The 19857-nt window shown below is 36.2% G+C and overlaps 1 protein-coding gene across 8 annotated transcripts in view; it reads right to left on the bottom strand.

The window, feature by feature from the left end:
• The window catches only part of otofa (otoferlin a), a 565861-nt gene that overhangs the window by 82773 nt on the left and 463231 nt on the right, over nucleotides 1-19857 (bottom strand). For 6 of the 8 annotated variants that reach the window (XM_039748300.1, XM_039748302.1, XM_039748307.1 and 3 more), the window contains exon 26: nucleotides 6182-6343. In XM_039748300.1, the coding sequence (XP_039604234.1) occupies nucleotides 6182-6343 (162 nt within the window). Of the gene's footprint in view, nucleotides 1-6181; nucleotides 6344-6979; nucleotides 7004-19857 lie in introns of all 8 variants that reach the window. The other 2 variants (XM_039748301.1, XM_039748299.1) reach the window with 1 other exon arrangement.

Raw genomic sequence — 19857 nt, 5'->3', positions numbered from 1 at the left:
GCCACTGACCTAGCCCCCTCACTGCTTGCTTGCTGTCTCTGTGTGTAATGAAGTGGAAGCTCCTATTTGAATTAATACCCTAACTGTTCCCATTTTGATTGATATAAAGCTGGTTTTCTTGACGTTTTTGGACTCGTCATCTTCTCTCGAGTGTAAGACAGTGACTTATGCATCTATCTATCTATCTATATATATATATATATATATATATATATATATATATATATATATATATATATATATATATATATATATATATATATATATATATATATATATATATATATATTTGTGTTAGTCTTGGTTGATTTTCTCTGGTGAAGCAAAAAATGTGGCTAGCAGTGACTTCAATGAAGTTATTAGGTTTTGCACCTTTTGTATGGCAAACTTAATAGGTAAACTGATCAAGAAGATGACATGGCAGAAATGAAAATAACAGAACCGACATCTGCTGACCATAAAGCAAATTGCAGAATAATTTGTTTGGAAAAAGAAGGATTACAGCTATGATATCTGTTAAGCGACAAGCATATGTGACACACCAACCAACTGGTACTTGAAAAGTAGTAGGGCTAGAAATTTGATCCTATATGGAGTTGAAATAAGGCAAGAAAATTGAGGGGGGGGGGGGATGTAAGTTGTTTTACAGTGAAATGAATGAGCAAAGGAGAACTAGTGGAACATAAGGATAGTGTGAATAGGAGGAGTGATAGGGTAATGAGTGTCAAATTGGGTCTTGATGAGACTGTAGTTAACATAATTTGTGCATATGCTCCTCAGCTGGGCTCTGAGGAAGATGATAAGGAGGCTTTTCTGGATACAATTGAATGAACAGCTTAGGGTTGCATAAAAAGAAGTTAAAGTGGTTGTTGGTGGGTATTTAAGTGGTCACATGGGAAAGAGCAGAGAGGTGATATAGAGGGTACATAGAAGATTACATTTGATTTAGTAATAATTAAATTTTTTGAGAAGAAAGTAAATCAGCTTGTGACTTCCAGTAGTGGAAGAAGAGAAAGACAAATGGACACTCTAATCTGTCAAAGATGTAATTTTAAAGAAACAAAAGATTTCTAAATAATAAATGGAGAAAGTGTGAAAGTACAGCATAAAGTGGTGGTAACTGAGTGCCAGATCAGAGTCAGCAAGATAACACCACAAGAGCAAGCAGCAACATAGATATAGTGGTGGAGATTAAAAGAGGAAGGGCTTAGAAACAGGTTTAGAAAGAAAACTTTGAATGAAGTGCAGTTGGATATGGATTTGAAAGGCAATAGAACCAGGTTAAATACTAGTGGAAATCTGGAAGAGTTTATGGGAAGACGGAATAGATCTGTTGTGGGATCTAATGCAAATGATAGAAGACCAAGAGGAAATACCAGTGGAGTAGAGGAACTGTGTGATTGTACCCATTTATAAGGAGAAGAGAGCAGTTCAGTATCTTGGAAACTATAGCATGATAAAACTTATATCACATGTGATAAAAATCTGGGAATATGCAATAGAGATATGGCTCAGAGAGAAGACCACTAAAGGAGAAGAGTAATATGGTTTTATGCCAGGGAGAGGAACAACTAATGCAGTTTTTGCATTGAGACAGCTCATATAAAAGCAATACAAAAACAGAGAGGTCTGCATGTGGTGTTCATTGATTTGGAAAAGGCTTATGATAGGGCATCATGTCAATAGATCTGGAGGTGTTTGTGGAGGAAAAGAGTACCAGACTAGTATGTGAAGACTGCCAGGGATTTATATGAGAGAGTGAGGACAAAGGTAAGAACCAGTGTTGTGTCAGACAAGATTGCCTGTCCACAGGGTGGTGCTGTATTCTAACACCTCTTCTTATCCTCCCTTCCTCTACAGACCAGATGATTGACAACCTCACCACCTCTGACACCACTTCTGGTGTCCGTCCACCTTGACCCGCCTCTTCCTGTCTGTCTGGCATTTCACCGGATGTGTCGCCATCTTGGACAGTCTAATCTGAGACTTGCATCCTTAGGAACATCATTCTGCTGAAAAGCATCAATTATTTTTTTGCCTTTTTTGTCCTCACACAAGTTAGAGTAGGTTTGCATCAGGTTTTTTAAGTGCTTAACTCTTTGATATGGTTATTAGTTGTGATGACTCATGGAATAAAAAAAAATCAATTCCTTTGGTGTAGACTTTTTGTTGATAACATAGACAAGAACAGAGAATGGCTCTAAAAGATAGGTGATTGAAAATACAGAGGAAGATGGCAGAATATCTGAGATTTAATTTTGATCAAGATTAAGAAGTTACCCTGCAGAGAGAGTTATTGAAAAGACAGGATAAGTTTAAATACCAAGGTTCAGTGTTATCCCAAAATGGAGAACTGGATGCAGACATAACTGATAGTGTGCAGTATGGATGGAGCAATTAGGAGAAGGTATCAGGAGTATTAGATGACTAAAGAATCAAGGTGAGAGTTAAAGGTAAGGTATTTAAGACAATAGTAAGACCTTTAACCCTTTACTGCCCATGACTTAGCTCCATACATCATTTCTGGTCCTACCACTTTCTTAAAAACCTTACCATTAATCTTCGCCTTGGTTTTTCAGTTGTACAAAAATTTCAATTTTGAAATCATAAAATGCACAGAAGAAGATGGGTGTGGTGAAAATGAGAATGTCGAGATGAATATGTGGTGTTTAAAAAGAACGACACAATAAGAAATTAGACAATCAGATGTACAACAAAATTAGGGGATATATCCAAGAAAGTATAGGAAAATAAGTTGAAGTGGTATAGACATGTGATGAGAAGAGACAATGAATTTGTGGTTAAAAGAGTGCAACATTTTTACAAAATTTCTAAATCTGTTACCATTGTGGTGAACAGACACATGAGTAGGTTTCTAAATATGCAGTTATGTACAAATACGTTTTCATGGCATGATGGCTTGCTAAGAATGTCAGTAAATGCTGAGACATAAGAACAACAGAGTTCCTTAAATGGTTTCAGCAGTCATTGCTATGAAAACTACAAATGCAGAATGAGTAAATGGGGAGGAATTGACACTTAGTTAAACTATACTATATTTAAATAGCAGAATAATTAGTATAGACTTTTTTGTTTGACTGATGCAGTTATCATGCAATACTACACACACATAAACACTGATACTCTCATAGAGTTGCAAATATGCGTTTGAAAAAGAAGCTACACTTACTAGCTAACTTAATGGTACAATATAAGCAAAGTAAATGTTTGCTCCTTCTTAAGCCTTTTTTTCTTCTTTTAAGTTTCCTGAAACCTTGCAGAAGTCTATAAGCTTCCTTTTAGGCTACAACAATTAAAAAGTGCTTACCCTGTTTCTGACCAGAAAGAAAATGTCACAGTGCAATGATTGTTTTGTTTAAAATTTTGGTTTTACCAGCTTTGCAAAAAACAAAAGCAGTCAAATTTTGCTAGCATTGTGATTTTCTCTGTGTGGTCTGGACTGCTTCAAGGTTTATACTGGATGTTATTCAGCTGCAATGCAAGTACCTGTGCTGTCTATATAGTCAACACCAGCTGTTCTAGTGTAACATTAATGAAACAATTTTTCTATCTGCATTTTAATAAGGGGCCTGGATAAGCACAAATGAAAATAGGCCCAACACATTTTCCTCCATATTGCCTGTAAAATTGTCATAATCTTCATTTCTTTTACAATATTTAAAGAAGATGGCATCAACAGAAACAACAGAGTGAAACTTGTTAGGAGAGCAAATGAAATCATAGAAACTGAAAATTGCTCAACCCCAATGATATTCATCAAACTATTGCCAAATTATATATGTTTTAGTTTATATAAACATACATGATTTTTAGTGCGTATACAGTATAGTAATGTTTTAAATGTATGGTTTTAATATGCAGCATTTGACAGAAAACCTTCATTCCATGAGACAAAATATACTTGTGCATATGTAGGTTGATGACATTTAAAAAACAATTTAATCTCCAAACTGTAAACTTCAGGGGCTGTCAATCATTGGCCGTTGGACAGGATGACCCAGAGCCTTCCAGAATAATGTAGCCTGAAAGAACTTTGGAACTGACCGTGCAACCAGAATACTTTAACTTAAATATACTTGTATTTATAGTACACAAATTAATATATAGTTTACATATATTTATTTGTATATTTATATTGTATGTTTTTGTTATATTCAAAAATAATGTTTTAAATGTACACTGCTTTCTTTGAGGATGATGTTGATAATGTAAAAAATAAACTGAAACTGTCTTAAAACCTAAGCTGTCTTTTAGTCACTTTGATGTACTAAAATGTCTCACTGAATTACATTTCTAAATGTCTAGTGGGGTTTTCTTGCCTAATTGTTTAATGGTTGGTTTGCCAGATTATAGTATAAATCATGGTCAATTAATCTCCTAAAGGAGGCACTCTTAGGACTGTTGTGTTCATATATATATATGGAAAAATGTAGTTGGAATAAAATTTACACTGGCACTGAATCCTATCCACACTCCTTTTTTTATTGGTAGTGAGCCCACAGAGTACATTCATGCAGGTGATTTTTTTGTAGTGGGTCTTGGGACCATTATTCCAGATGAAGATTATTTAGCTTTAACAATAATCTTTATTTTTATCTAGACCCATTAAAAAAGGGAAAATTCAAAGTGCAAGACCTACTGATGATCTACAGTACAATATTCATAATCTACAATATTCATTTGGATACCAGTCAATTTAAAATACCAAAAGATGATCACTTCATTGCTGGGGACAAAGTTGAAGCTTTGTGTGGGGATTTGCTACATGAAAAGCATTGGCTGCACAACCAGAATTGCTGAGTTCGAACACTCTTTCCTAATCTTCATGTGTGGGTATAATTACACATAAAGGCTCAAAGTTGGAATTTGTGTTAGTAGATAAGAGAGTTAAACTCTAGTAACAAATTGTTTAAGGATTTTTGTGCTATTCATATAATTTCCAAACTGGGCATTACACATTGCACATACAATGTACCTGGTAACACAGTACCTTGGAGATAAGGTCATTATTGAACATTGCAATTGTAGAATCTGAAATGTGACCATATGTTCTGGACACCTCATTAAACACTGATCCTTAGACATCTACTGGCAGAGATCCTACTCATTAGAATATACTGTACAGTATTTTTCTTTAATATCACTATCCTGAAACAAGCTACTTTCATAAGTATAACTTGTAAAAAAGCAAAGAATATTGACTCACACTGCTGTAGCTTTTGCCAGTTATTAAGATAACTGATATATGGCATTGTAAACGTCTGAGACCACCCTGATACACAATGGTGACATTTGGTGTTATGGGATACATTTTCAAAAAGTACTGTACACACTAAGAACATAGTAAAATTCACTGTAAGATCAATAATTTAAGAGTGTTACTCAAACACCACCGTAATTAAAGTAGTATGTTAAATGCTAAATATATGTGCTCCTCCACCCAGTCATTAATCATTAAATTGTTCCTTAAACACGCATCCCCTTGTACTGACTGAAGCCACAGGTGGCAGTTGCTGTACAGAATGCATTACATTCACATTATTACAGCTCTCTGAACATTTGGAATGCTACGATTTATATATGAGATTATATTGACCAGGGAGGGTGAGAGATGGAAGAATTGAAATTAGTGCAAATTAGACCGGTGTTATGTGACCCTGAAAAGGAAAATTATCTTCTTCAGTAGCTACTTCCTCCATGCCACTCAGGTCTTCATTAGCGACACATGCTCCCAGCTGCTTTGTCCCTTTGTTTGCCCATACCCTCCAACTTAGGAGGCCACGGAGATCCCTGGAGGAGCCGGCTACAAAAAAAGCCTTGTAGGCAGTGTGAGGGATTGGCGTACAAACACAGCCTTAGAGAGCACTTCATATGCATCTCCTGGCTGCTAAAGCTTGTTGGCCCTGATATCTAGCCACCTGTGAGCCTTGGATATAGACTCTCGCCTTGAGTCAATCTCAGAGTATGACGGAAGTATGGCATAAACCTTGTCATTATTTTAATTTATTTTTTGCCTCATGGCTTGAGCTAAATGACCACAATATTCATGCATGTTCATTTCAGTAATAGATTAAAGTACAGGTATATCTAATGTTTTACCACATTCTCCTCATTAAAAATAAACAATTTGCTGAGGAACAAAATGCTGATAAGTAGTTACCTGGAGCAACTCAAAAGCTGCTAAGAGATCTCCTGCTGTGCAATTACCCCGATAAATCTGGTAGTATTCAAGTTGGGGAGGAAAACGAGGTGGTCCATAGTGCTCATCAGACATCTTTGTAATGGGTTTGGCAAAGGTTCTGCCAATAAATTCAGCTTTACCCTTTGAGAACAAAATGAAATAATTACTAGTGGAATATGAACCTTAAGAAACTGGAGAAGATAAAATTAAAGAAAACAAAACATGCCAAGAGAACTCAAACATTTTTAAATAACCTCTCCTATTAGCTCTATCAAATTTAATCCTTTCCACTAATATTCTGTGCCTTTATAATAAAGGTTGGGCAATGCAGATTGACTCTCAGAAAGAAACTGGCTACAACACTATCATACTGAATTTTCTATGACAATTGAACTCATGCAAAATGAAACATGCGCTACAAATAACAGACTGTTCAAGTATTTGTTCAAAAAAGTCTAATATACAGTATTTACAATGAGAGAATGACCTCTAAAACAATTTAAAATAAATTGGTAAAAGCAATCGTCCTGAAATTTTTAAAAGAGTTGCCAAGCCATCATTTTATTCTGGATACTGAGTGGGATTATCTATCTGAAAGAGTAACAAAAATTATAGAAAGGCAGCAACTTTAAATATTGTCCTATAAGGTAAATTAGACAGGGCATTTTTCAATTTACATGGTTCATTTGTAAATAACATCCACTATTTCTAGTTTAGTTTTTAAATCTATTTCCAGAAAACCTACAGAGAAGAGTCCAGTATTCTAAAAATTCTTACCGGATCCTTGTCAAACTTAGAAGGCTGTTTGGTTGAGGTCATGCAATATGTTTAAAATAAAGTAGTTAGTGGGAACGCAGTGTTTTAGCATCATAAATTTATTCAAGAACGAACATTTTTCATTACCTCAAATGCATTAAATTAAATTTATTAACCATGTCTTTGCATTTTATAGCCTTACCACTACATCTGACCGCTGTTTTCTGAGAAGAAGTCATTTGCTAATCCTTTCAAAAATACTCCTTAATCCCTCTACTGTGGCAAGCACTTGGCTTTACACAAAAACAGTACTCATTCATTAAGTCATCTCTTTGGCGTAAAGTGTTGAGAGATGTGTTTATGAATAGGAAGCACATGAATTGTACTAAGTATTATATACTGGGTACAAGCTACTATTCTCATTTACTAAAACCTTTGTATACTACATTACTTAATAATACAGAGAACAATTATATGAAAAATGTTCAAGTAAAACTTTTAACAGTATAATTTAGTATTTATGTCAATGTAGACATTATTGATAACCCAAGTAATGTGTAGCTTTGCCTAATCTGTAAAGGCATTTATCAAAAAATAAGTATCTTAAATGCAATTATTTCCTAATTCAAGGACAGAAATGTAGAGACAAGAAATACTGACTTTTGTTGAAGGGGTACTTTTGAGGCAAGAGCATGGTGAAAATGACCTGGATGAATGAGATAAACTGTGAAGCTGTTAATGTGAACTGACCTTCTGTTTGGTCAATTAAAAGGAAAAATATGGCTGACTGGATCACAGGTAATTGTCACCTACTCTTATTTCAGAATTTATCCTGTACACTTTTGTGCAAAATACCTGACTACTTCTTAATTTATTGCATTTTTAATGGTATTTGTTTTTTAGTTAATCATATACTAAAATTCTGCTATATAAGTGAAGGTATTTTTAATGACTGCTCAGCTAGATCAACATTTCTCATAAAAAGAGTTAAATCTAACCTAAAACTAAATAAAATTATGTAAATTCAGTATAATTGTAAATTTACAAGGATAAAAGATTTTATCCAATATGGTGATGAACAGATGAGATTAGACAGGAGTCCCCTAGGACTATAATGTTTGCTGATGACATTGTGACCTGTAGCAAGAGTAAGGAAAAGGTTGAGGAGACCCTGAAGGGGGTGGGGGGGTATGTTCTAGAAAGGATAGGAATGAAGGTCAGTAGGAACAAGACAGAATACATGTGTGTAAATGAGAGGGAGGTCAGTGGAATGGTGAGGATTCAGTGAGTAGAGTTGATGAAGGTGGATGAGTTTAAATATTTGGGATCAACAGTGCAGAGTAATGGGGAATGTGAAAGAGAGGTGAATAAGAGTGTGCAGGTAGGGTGGAATGGGCGGAGAAGAGTGCCAGGAGTAATTTGTGACAGACGGTTATCAGCAAGAGTGAAAGGGAAGGCCTACAGGATGGTAGTGAGACCAGCTTTGTTATATGGGTTGGAGATGGTGGCACTGACCAGAAAGCAGGAGACCGAGCTGGAGGTGGCAGAGTTAAAGATGATAAAATTTGCACTGGGTGTGACAAGGATGGACAGGATTACATTAGAGGGTCAGCTCAAATTGGACGGTTGGGAGACAAAGTCCGAGAGGTGACATTGCATTGGTTTGGACATGTCATGTACAGAGGAGAGATGCTGGGTATATTGGGAAAAGGATGTTAAAGATAGAGCTGCCAGGCAAGAGGAAAAGAGGAAGGTCTAACATAAAGTTTATGGATGTGGTGAGAGAGGACATGCAGGTGATGGGTGTAAAACAGCAAGATGCAGAGGACAGGAAGATATGGAAGAAGATGATCTGCTTTGGCAAACCGTAACAAGAGCAGCCAAAAGATGAAGAAGAAGACTGAATACAAGCAAATTCACTACTTACGAAGCACTTCAAATCATTTTAGTTGATTCAAGCTTATTTATTTTAATACAATCAGATAAATAAAAAATGAGAATAGTAGATTAAATGTAAAATTAGTAATCCCCTCATAAACACATCCCACCTTTTACTTATAAGCAAGAATTGACCACTAAACACTACTATATAATAAAGGAATCCATCAATTATGTTCCAAGAAAGCAAAAGAACAACAACAAATTTCAGAAGTTAAAGAAGCAACTAATTAAAATAAACAACTTAAATGCAACCAAATTAGCATGCTTTAAATAAGGGAACTTTAAGAGACGCACTATCAATTGCATATAGAAAATCTCAAAATTATAACCACTTTACTGCCAGATCTTTGAAGAAAGGATGCTCAGAAGAAACCAGTCTTGTTTTCTATTGTTATGCATATACAGTAGTCACTACAAAAATGTACTATTTGGCTTTCATATTTTATTTACTTGTGGCTGAAGAGTGAAACTTTAAATAGACAACCTCAAATCTGCAGCTGATTCGTTATCATTCCTGTCAGCTTTTCTAATTGCAGATTGGTTTAATTTTTGAACAGTAATTTGGAAGAGAAACTGATTGAAGTTTAAAGCACCAGCAGGATAAAGCTATCTTATTGTATTTATGAAGGAGAGATGAATATTCAATTTTGCTCACTAAAATATCAATACAATATCAGATTAGAGAAGCAAGTAAGTCTTCTTGGGAACAACAATATGTGTGTTTTTTTTTTTAATAACTTTCCTGTTAAGTTACAGTACATTTTGTAATTCTTTAAAATTAATGTGTTGATGATTTGTGGTGTATCAGAAGCCTGGATCGCAGATTGACATGTATGGTGCTGTTAGTTTTGACAAATTTTTTTTTTTTCTTCACATTATAGAATGCAAATCCACTTTTCATTACTTTGCTTTTCCTGGTAAGGAATGCAGTGGAGATATACAGTGGGCAAAATAATTATTTGATCCCCTGCTGAATTTGTACATTTGCTCACTTACAAAGAAATGAACAGTCTCTAATTTTTATGGTAGGTTCATTTTAATGGAGAGAAACAGAATATCAACCAAAAATCCAGAAAAAACACATTACATAAAAGTTATAAATTGATTTGCATGTCATTGAATGAAATTAGTATTTGATCCCCTACAACCCAGACAGAATTCTGGCTCCCACAGATTGGCAGTGTGGCGCACTGATTACTATCAATCAACCCAATTAAAGATACACATAATCTCCATTTGTTATGTGTATAAAGCACACCTGTCCACAGAAGCTTGGTAACTCGAAACTTCAGCTCCCTCCACAGTTTATCTACTTGTATAGGACTGGGGGCTGGAGACTGGCTAGACCACTCCATGACCTTAATGTGCTTCTTCTTTAGCCACTCCTTTGTTGCCTTGGTGGTATGCTTTGGATCATTGTCATTCTGGAAGACCCATCTTCAGTGTTCCTCCCGTGTAGTTTTGGGCTGATTCCTCACCTTTCTCATGATCATCCTCAACCCATGAGGCAAGATCTCATATGGAGCTCCAGACTGAGGGCGATTGATGGTCATTTTAAAATTTCTTCCATTTCCGAATAATTGCATTAACAGTTGTCACCTTCTCACCAAGCTACTTGCTGATGTTCTTGTAGCCCATTCCAACCTTTTGCAGATCTACAATCTTGTCCCTGACGTCCTTTGACAGCTCTCTGGTCTTGCCCAAGGTGGTTGAGAGGTTGGAATAGTAGAAATTGATTCTCGGGACAGGTGTGCTTTATACACACAACACGTTAAGATTAGGTGCATCTGTAATTGATTGATTTATTTTAATCTATGTGTCACATTACCAATCTGTGGGAACCAGAATTCTGTCTGGGTTGTAGGGGATCAAATACTTATTTCACTCAATGACATGCAAATCAATTTATAACTTTTATGTAATGTGATTTTTTTCTAGATTTTGGTTATATTCTGTTTCTCTCCATTAAAATGAATCTACCATAAAAATAGAGACTGCTCATTTCTTTGTAAGTGAGTAAACTTACAAATTCAGCAGGATTTCAAATTATTATTTTCCTCACCTTACCAAGCCAACTGAAGCAGTTTAATTGAGTTTAATTGTCACATGCTTCCAGACCAGCCAATAGATAGGTTGTAATCCCACCAGTTTGTAATGCCTGGGGTCATCTCTTAATGGGTTGTAAGTGGTAAATCTCCTGTGAGAGATGTCCAGGGGGCATCCTAGACATATATCTCAACTGACTTCTCTTGATCCACAGATACAACAGTTCTACTCCAAGGCACTCCTGTATTGGTGACCACCTCACACTATCAGAAAAAACTGAACCCAGCAAAACTACACAGGAATCTCATTTCCCCCAATTTGTACTAATGGTGTTTTTGGGAACTCCAGAGCTTGTGGGCATGAGTGAGGATGAACTGCAAGACTGAATGGTAAATAATCGATAGATTTAGTTTCACCACCAAAATCTGATAAAATATCTGCAAGACTGTCACCACTGCAAAAAAATTGTCAGTCTGTTTCAAAATGGCCTCCATGATCATTCAGTGTGAATAAGGTCTTGAAAGATAGTCTCAAAAGAACAAGCAGGCATTTTCCTAGATACTAATATGACCTGAAATATGGAGATGCTAACTCTCATTGCAACAGACTCAAGAATGAACCAATATTTGACATCTGTCCATGAAAATAATCAAGAGGAGCTCTCATTGGGCGGACTTGACTTAACAGTCAACTTTAGTTCCAAAAATGCATGGGCTGAAAAGAATCCAGAAGAAACTGTCCCACTTACAATTACAAGTAACCTAGTGTTGATAGTTTTAGGTGTTAGTAACTTTTTTTTTAAATAAATAATTCCTTTGTAACCATTGGGTAATATCTTAGAAGTTCCATAAATATCACCTCTTTATAAAATCCGTAACTTATGGTGTATTGTTTTTTTGAAAATTATGAAATTGTGAATTCTGGTATTTAATGCAAAAAATTATTTTACCGTATCATGAAATTACTCATACCACTTTTATGATTTGGTCCCTGCCTAGGATCTAATTAAACTGGGATAGACTCCCACAACCCAAAGTTGTGTTATGCAAGTTCAAAGAATAGGCTGTCCCCACCAAGGCACTAAACAAATAAAGCCACAAGTTCTATTTCCACCCCCAACTCACTCTGTGACACTGAGCAAATTATTTAACCTGCCCATGTCTTAAGTGTAAAAGAAACTAACATAAATAAATAAATAAATAATGTATCCTGACATTTGATGCTAGCTTGAATAATGGTGTCAGAATAATATAAAAAAAATAATATTAGTAATAATAGTGGATGGATGAATGGTTAAATGTTACAGTATGGAATTTATTTATCTTGATATCTCCCTAAACAAGATGTCACATTAAGCAACTTCTAGTTGTGGGGTATCCATACTTGCTAAATGAAATTGCTATTCTCGTTGCTGGACCATATCAATTTACATGATTGAAAATCACTGGGCACACATTTATGACTGAATGCCAACCTTCCATTACAGTTCTGCTCATCCCTTTTTCTGATAGCCAATAATGTGCTGCCTGATGGAGCTGATGGTATATGAAAGGTATAATGAGTTCAACTGTAGTCTTGGTCCTTTACTTCTCATTTGTCTATTCTTTTATTGTACATAAAACATGAGACATCAGATAGACAAGCTTCTCTTCTGTTTGTGAGGTTTGTAACACCCACATTACTTATTCCTTGTTGCTAGATATTATGCATTGTATTTCTGGAAGAGAATTCATTGGTTGTCAGGTCTAATACACCGAGGGCCTGCCCCTATAACTAAAGACAAAATCAAATCTATTTCACTTCATCAGTGCTAGTCGTGGATTAGTTAGACTGAAAATGCTGTCAACTGGATAAGGTTATGTAAATGAAAGCTATGACAATCACTGAAAAAGTTGCACAATGTGACATGGCATCAAAATAAGGTCTCTGAGTTTTGTGAGTGACATAGCTTCAAAATTAAAGCACTAAAGCTGATGTAATGTAGGGCGGCACAAAAGTGTACCAGCATTTGGAACCTTGATCTGTTTATATTCAGGTGTGTTCTATGACATTGTCATTATCTCTCCATGGTCTTTTGCATTTTCTCCTCAGACTTGGAGTTTATTCCAACTGTTAAAATAATGTTGTTAGATTGATTGGTAATACTCAATTGAGTGACTGTGGGTGAATGCATAAGTAGAACTTGTTCTGTAGTGGTGTCGCCCTTTGCAGTGGTTTCTGGAGGATAGGCTATATAGTGGATACTGGACTAAAAAAATTGATGGATGAATATGGGGAATCTCTAATGATTGCTTACATAATACTGACAAACCAATGAACAATATATATTTTATCATTCTGTCTAAATTAGGGTTAGCAAGCTATGGCCAACAAAAAATAGTTTATTGGCCTGTGTTTGTGTCATTTTTTTACTTGCCTTTCCCTGCAATTGTGCAACATCACATACAACAATTTACTTTCACTTCATTGCTGCACTCATTTGAGGTATATATCATTGTAAAATATGAGTTACACTTGAACACCCCCTAATGGTGAACTGGTCACAAGGCCAATATAGGTTACCAGTAATGGCAAACTGCATGATAATGTGCAGTGAATACACTTGACTTGAGCATTCATAGTTTTCATACTCTTTCTCTGTATGTTTAGCATTTGTTTGCTCAGAGGTTGATGCGATTGCTGCTTCCTGAGCAGCTTTTCTTTTCTCCACCTTAGCGACCAGCTTCTTCTCTTCTTTCATCTGCATCTTTTCATGTTAAAACTGATTAAGTCAGTGTTTGTGTTGCAATTACTTAGTACATTTTCCTTAATTTTTCATTTAAGCTGACATTTAAATCTTCAATCTGACTCAAGAATGATTTAAGATATGAATGGTAGGGGGAGTGATGTCAAAGGTGGTAGGGATGAGAACGGCGCCCGCAAGCATGTGCCACACAGACACCCTGCTGACTGCTGCCAAGATTTGATTCTACAATAAAATAAAATAAAAATAAAAAGAGGAATAACCTTGGAGGATAATCATCACCCCGAAAGCGGATAGTAGACGTCAGGTAGTATATGTGTTACCAAATTTCAGGTCAATAGGTCAAACAATTTGCGAGCTACAGGTGATTTAAAATCCTGGACAGACAAATGGACAGCCATGGTAGTGTATAATATAAGAAGATTTGTGTTGATACTATAGGCCTAGTGCGCACAACAGTAGGCTTCCATTATTTCAAAGAAAAAAATATATTGATACGCAGGGAAGCAAATTTCAAGAAAAATTGCCAGAAGTATACTTTTGTGTCCCCTGGAAAGAAAAACTAATTTGTCTGATCTGCCAAGAAACTGTTGCAGTAGTTAAATAGCTAAATACATCAAACTGCATTACGAGATTAAACATGAAGAAAAGTTTTCTGAATACACAAGAGGCAAATGGAGGTAAACACTTGAACAATTAAAAAAATCACTTTCAGGACAGCAATCCCTATTTAGAAGAAAATGTGAAGAAGAGATTGTGGAGAAGGTATGGACTGAGAAATGGGACTTGATACAGACAGTGAGTTTGCTAACAAGAATAGTTACCAGATGATTGGAAGAAATGCCAGACGATCTCTGGCAGCCACGCAAAAGCAAAGCACAGAGATTTGTTAATTTTTCTATTGCCCCTGATGAAAACACTGATGAAGTGGACACTGCACAATTTTTTACAGGGCACAGATGAATCGTTCACTATCACTGAGGAACTAGTTAGGGCTCGTTTATACTTCATGCTCAGAGTGCATACGCGCCCGCATCACAGCTGCCACGCGTTCTCAGCATTCATTTGATGTGTCATCTGAGCAGGTCCTAACGCGACGCCTGCCCTAGTTAAAGTACTAGCAAAAGTTGGGGGGCGCAGTGTGCTAAAAGTTGGAATGTGACGTCAGAGTCTCTGTTTACTATCTACATGTGACAGAAAGCTGCTTTGCGGATCCTACAAGATCGATGTGCGTGATTCGATGTTTGATGAATGGCTCGAAGTGGTGAAGCAAAATGCCAACATACAGATGCATTCGTGGTGCTTTTATATTCAAGCGTCGCATATTCCCGATCGTAATGACCCGATACATTTACTTTATCATTAAAGCAGACCATCGTAAACGTCATCCCAGTTTTTAATCCCTAAGGCAAGCAGCAGTAGATCACCACACAGAACACATTAAATATGATATTCCAACTCTCTGCACATTTAGAATCTTTAGATTTATACTTGATAGCACTTTCATGATGAAATGCATTAAAGTGTGTATGTTACATTTTACAGATAAATCGTTAATTTCGTTTAAATAATGAATACTGTTAATAATTTCACACATGGGGGTGACACAGTGGCGGAGTGGTAGCACTTCGGTCTCGCAGGGAGTCATGTCGCTGTTATCCCCTGCTTGGATTCCACACTGTGCTCCAGTTTCCTTCCAAAGATATGCAGATTTGGGGATTTGGTGCCGCAAAAATGACGCAAGTATATGTGTGTGCTTGTAGTCACCTTGCGATGAGCTAAGGCCTCGTCCAGTGACTGTTTCTCACTTGTGCCCAATGCTTGCTGGAATGGACACATCCTTGGATTGATGGATTTAATCAATAAACATCATTTTCAGATATACTGTATTGCCGTAAGGTGTCATCGGAATTTAATGGGTGTTCTAGGCAATTCACAACACAGAGAAGCCGAACATGTTCTCACTGTGATAATATCTCGTACTGCCACCTGGTGGATTCCTTCAGATTTACGTAAAGTATGTGCGCAAGTATTAACACTACAACGCTTGCGTAGCAGGAGCGTCCGCTGCAGCGTGCGTCGCGTGAAGTATAAACCCGGCCTTACCCTTCATATTTTGAAAGGAAATGTAACTGGACAGTAAATATTCCTATATGTGTGTAAAACACTTGAACAGTTTGATTTGAAATGTGAGAATTTAAAACATGTTGCAACTGAAGGTAATAATTCTAATAAAACAATTCTTTCATTTATATAGCCCTTTTCTCACTACTAAAAGCACTCAACAATTGCAAGTTAAGGGCCTTGCTTAAGGGCCCAACAGAGCTTAGTCCCTTTTTTTTGGCATTTATGGGATTTGAACTGGCAACCTTTCAACTGCCAGTGCAGATCCTTAGCTGCAGAGCCACCACTCTGCCCAAAGGTCACGTTTGTCAAAACTGGCTTATTGGGAAGAATAAATAATCATGTCAATGGGCATCCTGAAACCAGATGGTGTACACTGCATTATCCATCAGCAAGCGCTATGTGGAAAAGCTCTAGGTCTTTAAGATGTAATGACAGTTGTCACATTTACTGTAAATTTAATTTGCTGATGTGCACAAAATCACTGAAAACTTCAAAGTTTTTTTGTCTGAAACCAATGTACAGTACAGTGACGTACCATATCATACTAAAGTGAAGTGGCTAAACAGAGGCAGAGTGCTGAGGAGAATTTTTGATATACACTATAAAACCAGCACGTTTATGAAAGAAAAAGGAAAGCCTGTAAAAAACATGTCTGACTCTGAATAGCTTTGGAAGATGGTACTTCACACCAATCTCACCCGGCATCATCAATGACCTAAATTACAGACTACAGGGAAAGGGACACCTCATATGTAATTTGTATTGTACTGTCAAAGCAATTGAAATGCATCTACTGTTGTTCAAGGAACAGATATCAGAGGGAAAACTGGATAATTTTTCTGTCTGTGCAGAATTTAAAAGAAGCACATTAGATAAATACTTCCCAAAAGACTTACTGTCCAAAAAAATGAATTATTGCAGGAGCAGTTTGCTCAGAGATTTCAGGATTTCATTGAGCTTGCAGATGCCATTAAGCTTTTTGAATATCCTTTGACGTAACTGTCATTTCAGCACCATCCTCCCTTCAACTAGAGCTTGAGCGTTGATTTACAAAGCAACAGTGCTTTGAACGACAAATACAAAGAATGTGATCTTATCACATTTTACATGGAACTTATAAATGACAATTTTACTACTCTGAAAGCAAGGGCATGTGGGTTTATTATCATGTACGTAAGCACATAAACCTTTGAACAGACACTGTCATTATGAGAACTACAAAGTCAAGGTTGAAATCCAGCCTCTCTGATGATCATCTGCATATTAGTCTGCGGATTGTTGTGTACAAATTAACCCCAGAAATTGGCTGCTAAGCAGCTGAGAAGCAAGCACACACACCACACTAATGGTATTGTGATGGACCAAACTGTCTGGCCCCCAAAGGTGAGTTGGGGTGAAAAGTTTGCTGACCCCTGATCTAAATGATGCTCTACTCAAGTGAAGATTAGCTGATAAAGTAGATTCATCTAAAGAGCACATATGATAATTAATCTTCATGTCCAAGGTGTACATGTGATATGAGCAGTCCTCCTTGCTGTTTTAAATATGGTGTACATTACAGTCAATCAATTAACAGATTTTCAGAAATACCAAAAAAAAACAACAAAAAAAAAAAATAACTGCTTTAAGATCAGTAAGTCAGCTACTCCTGTCTACACCCCTCCTGGAATTTCCTTTATTCTCCCAATAAGAGTGAAATTAGTCAGTATGTGATAAGAGGAGTAGTTATAGTAGTGGTAACAGCAGTATTATACAGATGCATAGGCTTGGCGCATGAATCATTTTTTCTTTCACATCATGCGGACGCAATATGGGAAGAAGGCAGGCTGGTGGAGTAAGTGTGATGCTCTGGGCAATACTGTGCTGGGAAATCCTGGTCCTGCCATTTATGTGGATGTTACTTTAACATGTACCACCTAACCAAAGGTTGTTGCAGACCAAATGCACCCCTTCATGGCAATGGTATTCCCTAATGGCAGTGGCCTCTTTCTGCAGGATAATGTGCCCTGCCATGCTGCAAGTACTGGTCAGGAATGGTTTGGGGAACATAGCAGAGGGGTGCTGACTTTGCCTTCAAATTCCTCAGATTTCAATCTGATCAAGAATTGGTGGGATGTGCTGTTTAAAAAAAGTCCATGGAGGCCACACCTCAAAACGTACATAATTTAAAGTTTCTGCTGCTAACATCTCAGTGCCAGTTACCACAAGACACCTTCAGATGTCTTGTGGAGTCCATGCCTTGATAGGTAACAGTGGTTTTGCAGGCACAATGGGGACCAACATAATATTAGGTATAGTAGGTTTTAATGTTGTGGCTGATTTGTATATGTTTACCAGATACTCTTCCATTTCACACACAAGCAATGGCTTATTCCAGATCAGTGAAATTATATTCCATGTTTCTCTATTCAAATATTATTGTGACGATTTCATTTGGAACTCCAAATCCACCCCCCAAACATTCTTGACAAATGGGCAACCTGAGCAGGAGATTTTTTTCTGATAAAAACAACAGTTCTTGTTCCAAAGTATCTATAGTTCAGTTATGATTTACATAAATTCTGAGCATATTATAATGGCCATAGTACATTAAACTATAGCTTAAAATTAAAAGTGTACACTCCTATAACTTCAGCCTTTGACTTTTTTAAAGAATTAATATAGCAAAAATTCATTTAAGATTTTAGTATGGTACTCTAGCAGTCAAGTGGTTATATTCAGTAAAGGAAAAATATTTAATGTGGATATCTAACACAAAAATCACAAAAACAATGTGTGCCCCAGGAATGCAACAGCAACTAGAGGTGATTTCATTTAACTATGCGCCGAATTATTGTTTCAGAAGTCTAGAACAAAATTAAATGAACAATTAACTTTATGCATTTTCAGACACCTTACAAAGTCTTGAAGATATTTTTAATTCAGAATGTTATAACATTTGGTTATTGATGTATCCTTAATTTATGATTCAAATTTAAAATTGTTACCATAAAATAAAATGTTGGAAAGCTATAAAATAAACAGAAATATTCTTGTCTCTCTACTATCTTTATACTGTAAGCATATATTTCAGAATAAAACCAGTTTACCATTTACAAAGATGAAAAAAGACATGCAGAATTTACAGGATTTTCAGTGTAGATTTGCTAGATTACTAGCACCCAACAATTTAAAATAATTTACATATAAATAGTCATGTCACCCTATCTTATAATGAAATCTGGCTTGGAATCCATGTGAAGTTAGTATATTCTCTGTATGGGTTTAGCTCTTAGTACTCTGTCTTTCTTCTCACATCCCAAACACATGCTGGTTAAAATTAATTCTGGATTATGAACTAGTCCTGCATAAGCATGAATGACAGTGAGTGTGGGTCCGAGTGAGCAATGTGATAAACTGGTGCTGTCCATGGCTGGATGCTATGGCTGAAGTCAGTAGCTCAGTCTTTCTGTACTCTGAATTAGAGTAAATAGATGTTATGTTTTCTGTTGTATACTTTGGCAAACGTCTTTAAAATCTGAAATCAAAATCTTTTACAGTACATACTGTATATTTCAGAACAATGCAAAAAACTAAAATTGATGCACAATCACCATAAGAATATGAATGATTTTTGATTACCCCTGCCCACTTTGCTTATTCATTCTGTCTTAAAAAAAAAAAAAAAAGATAAAGGAAATGCGCATAGTCTCAAATTACATAAAGGTAACCAAATGTTTCAAATGAAAAGTCACATCTCATCTGCTTTCCTGTTGCATTCCCTGTGGTACACAATCTTGTCTACAAACAGTAAATATTGCAATGACTAAACTACGTTTAGCTTTCAAAATGCACACTCTACTTAGCCCAATGCCAATGAAATCCAGAATTAGTGTGAATTTAAATAAAAATAAATATACAGTCAATGCAAGCACAGCAACAATGCACTCTGGTTGCATCATTCATTGTCAATATAACATCTTACTTGACTCTCAAGGTTTTTTTTTTTTTGTTTTAAATAGTTAAAAGTGCATCCTGAACTTGACAATCAAACACTTTTATT

This window comes from Polypterus senegalus, chromosome 3 (assembly GCF_016835505.1).
Source record: "Polypterus senegalus isolate Bchr_013 chromosome 3, ASM1683550v1, whole genome shotgun sequence".
Lineage (NCBI taxonomy): Eukaryota > Metazoa > Chordata > Cladistia > Polypteriformes > Polypteridae > Polypterus > Polypterus senegalus.
Note: the sequence above shows the minus strand (reverse complement) of the source record. Positions and strands in the feature narration are given on the sequence as shown.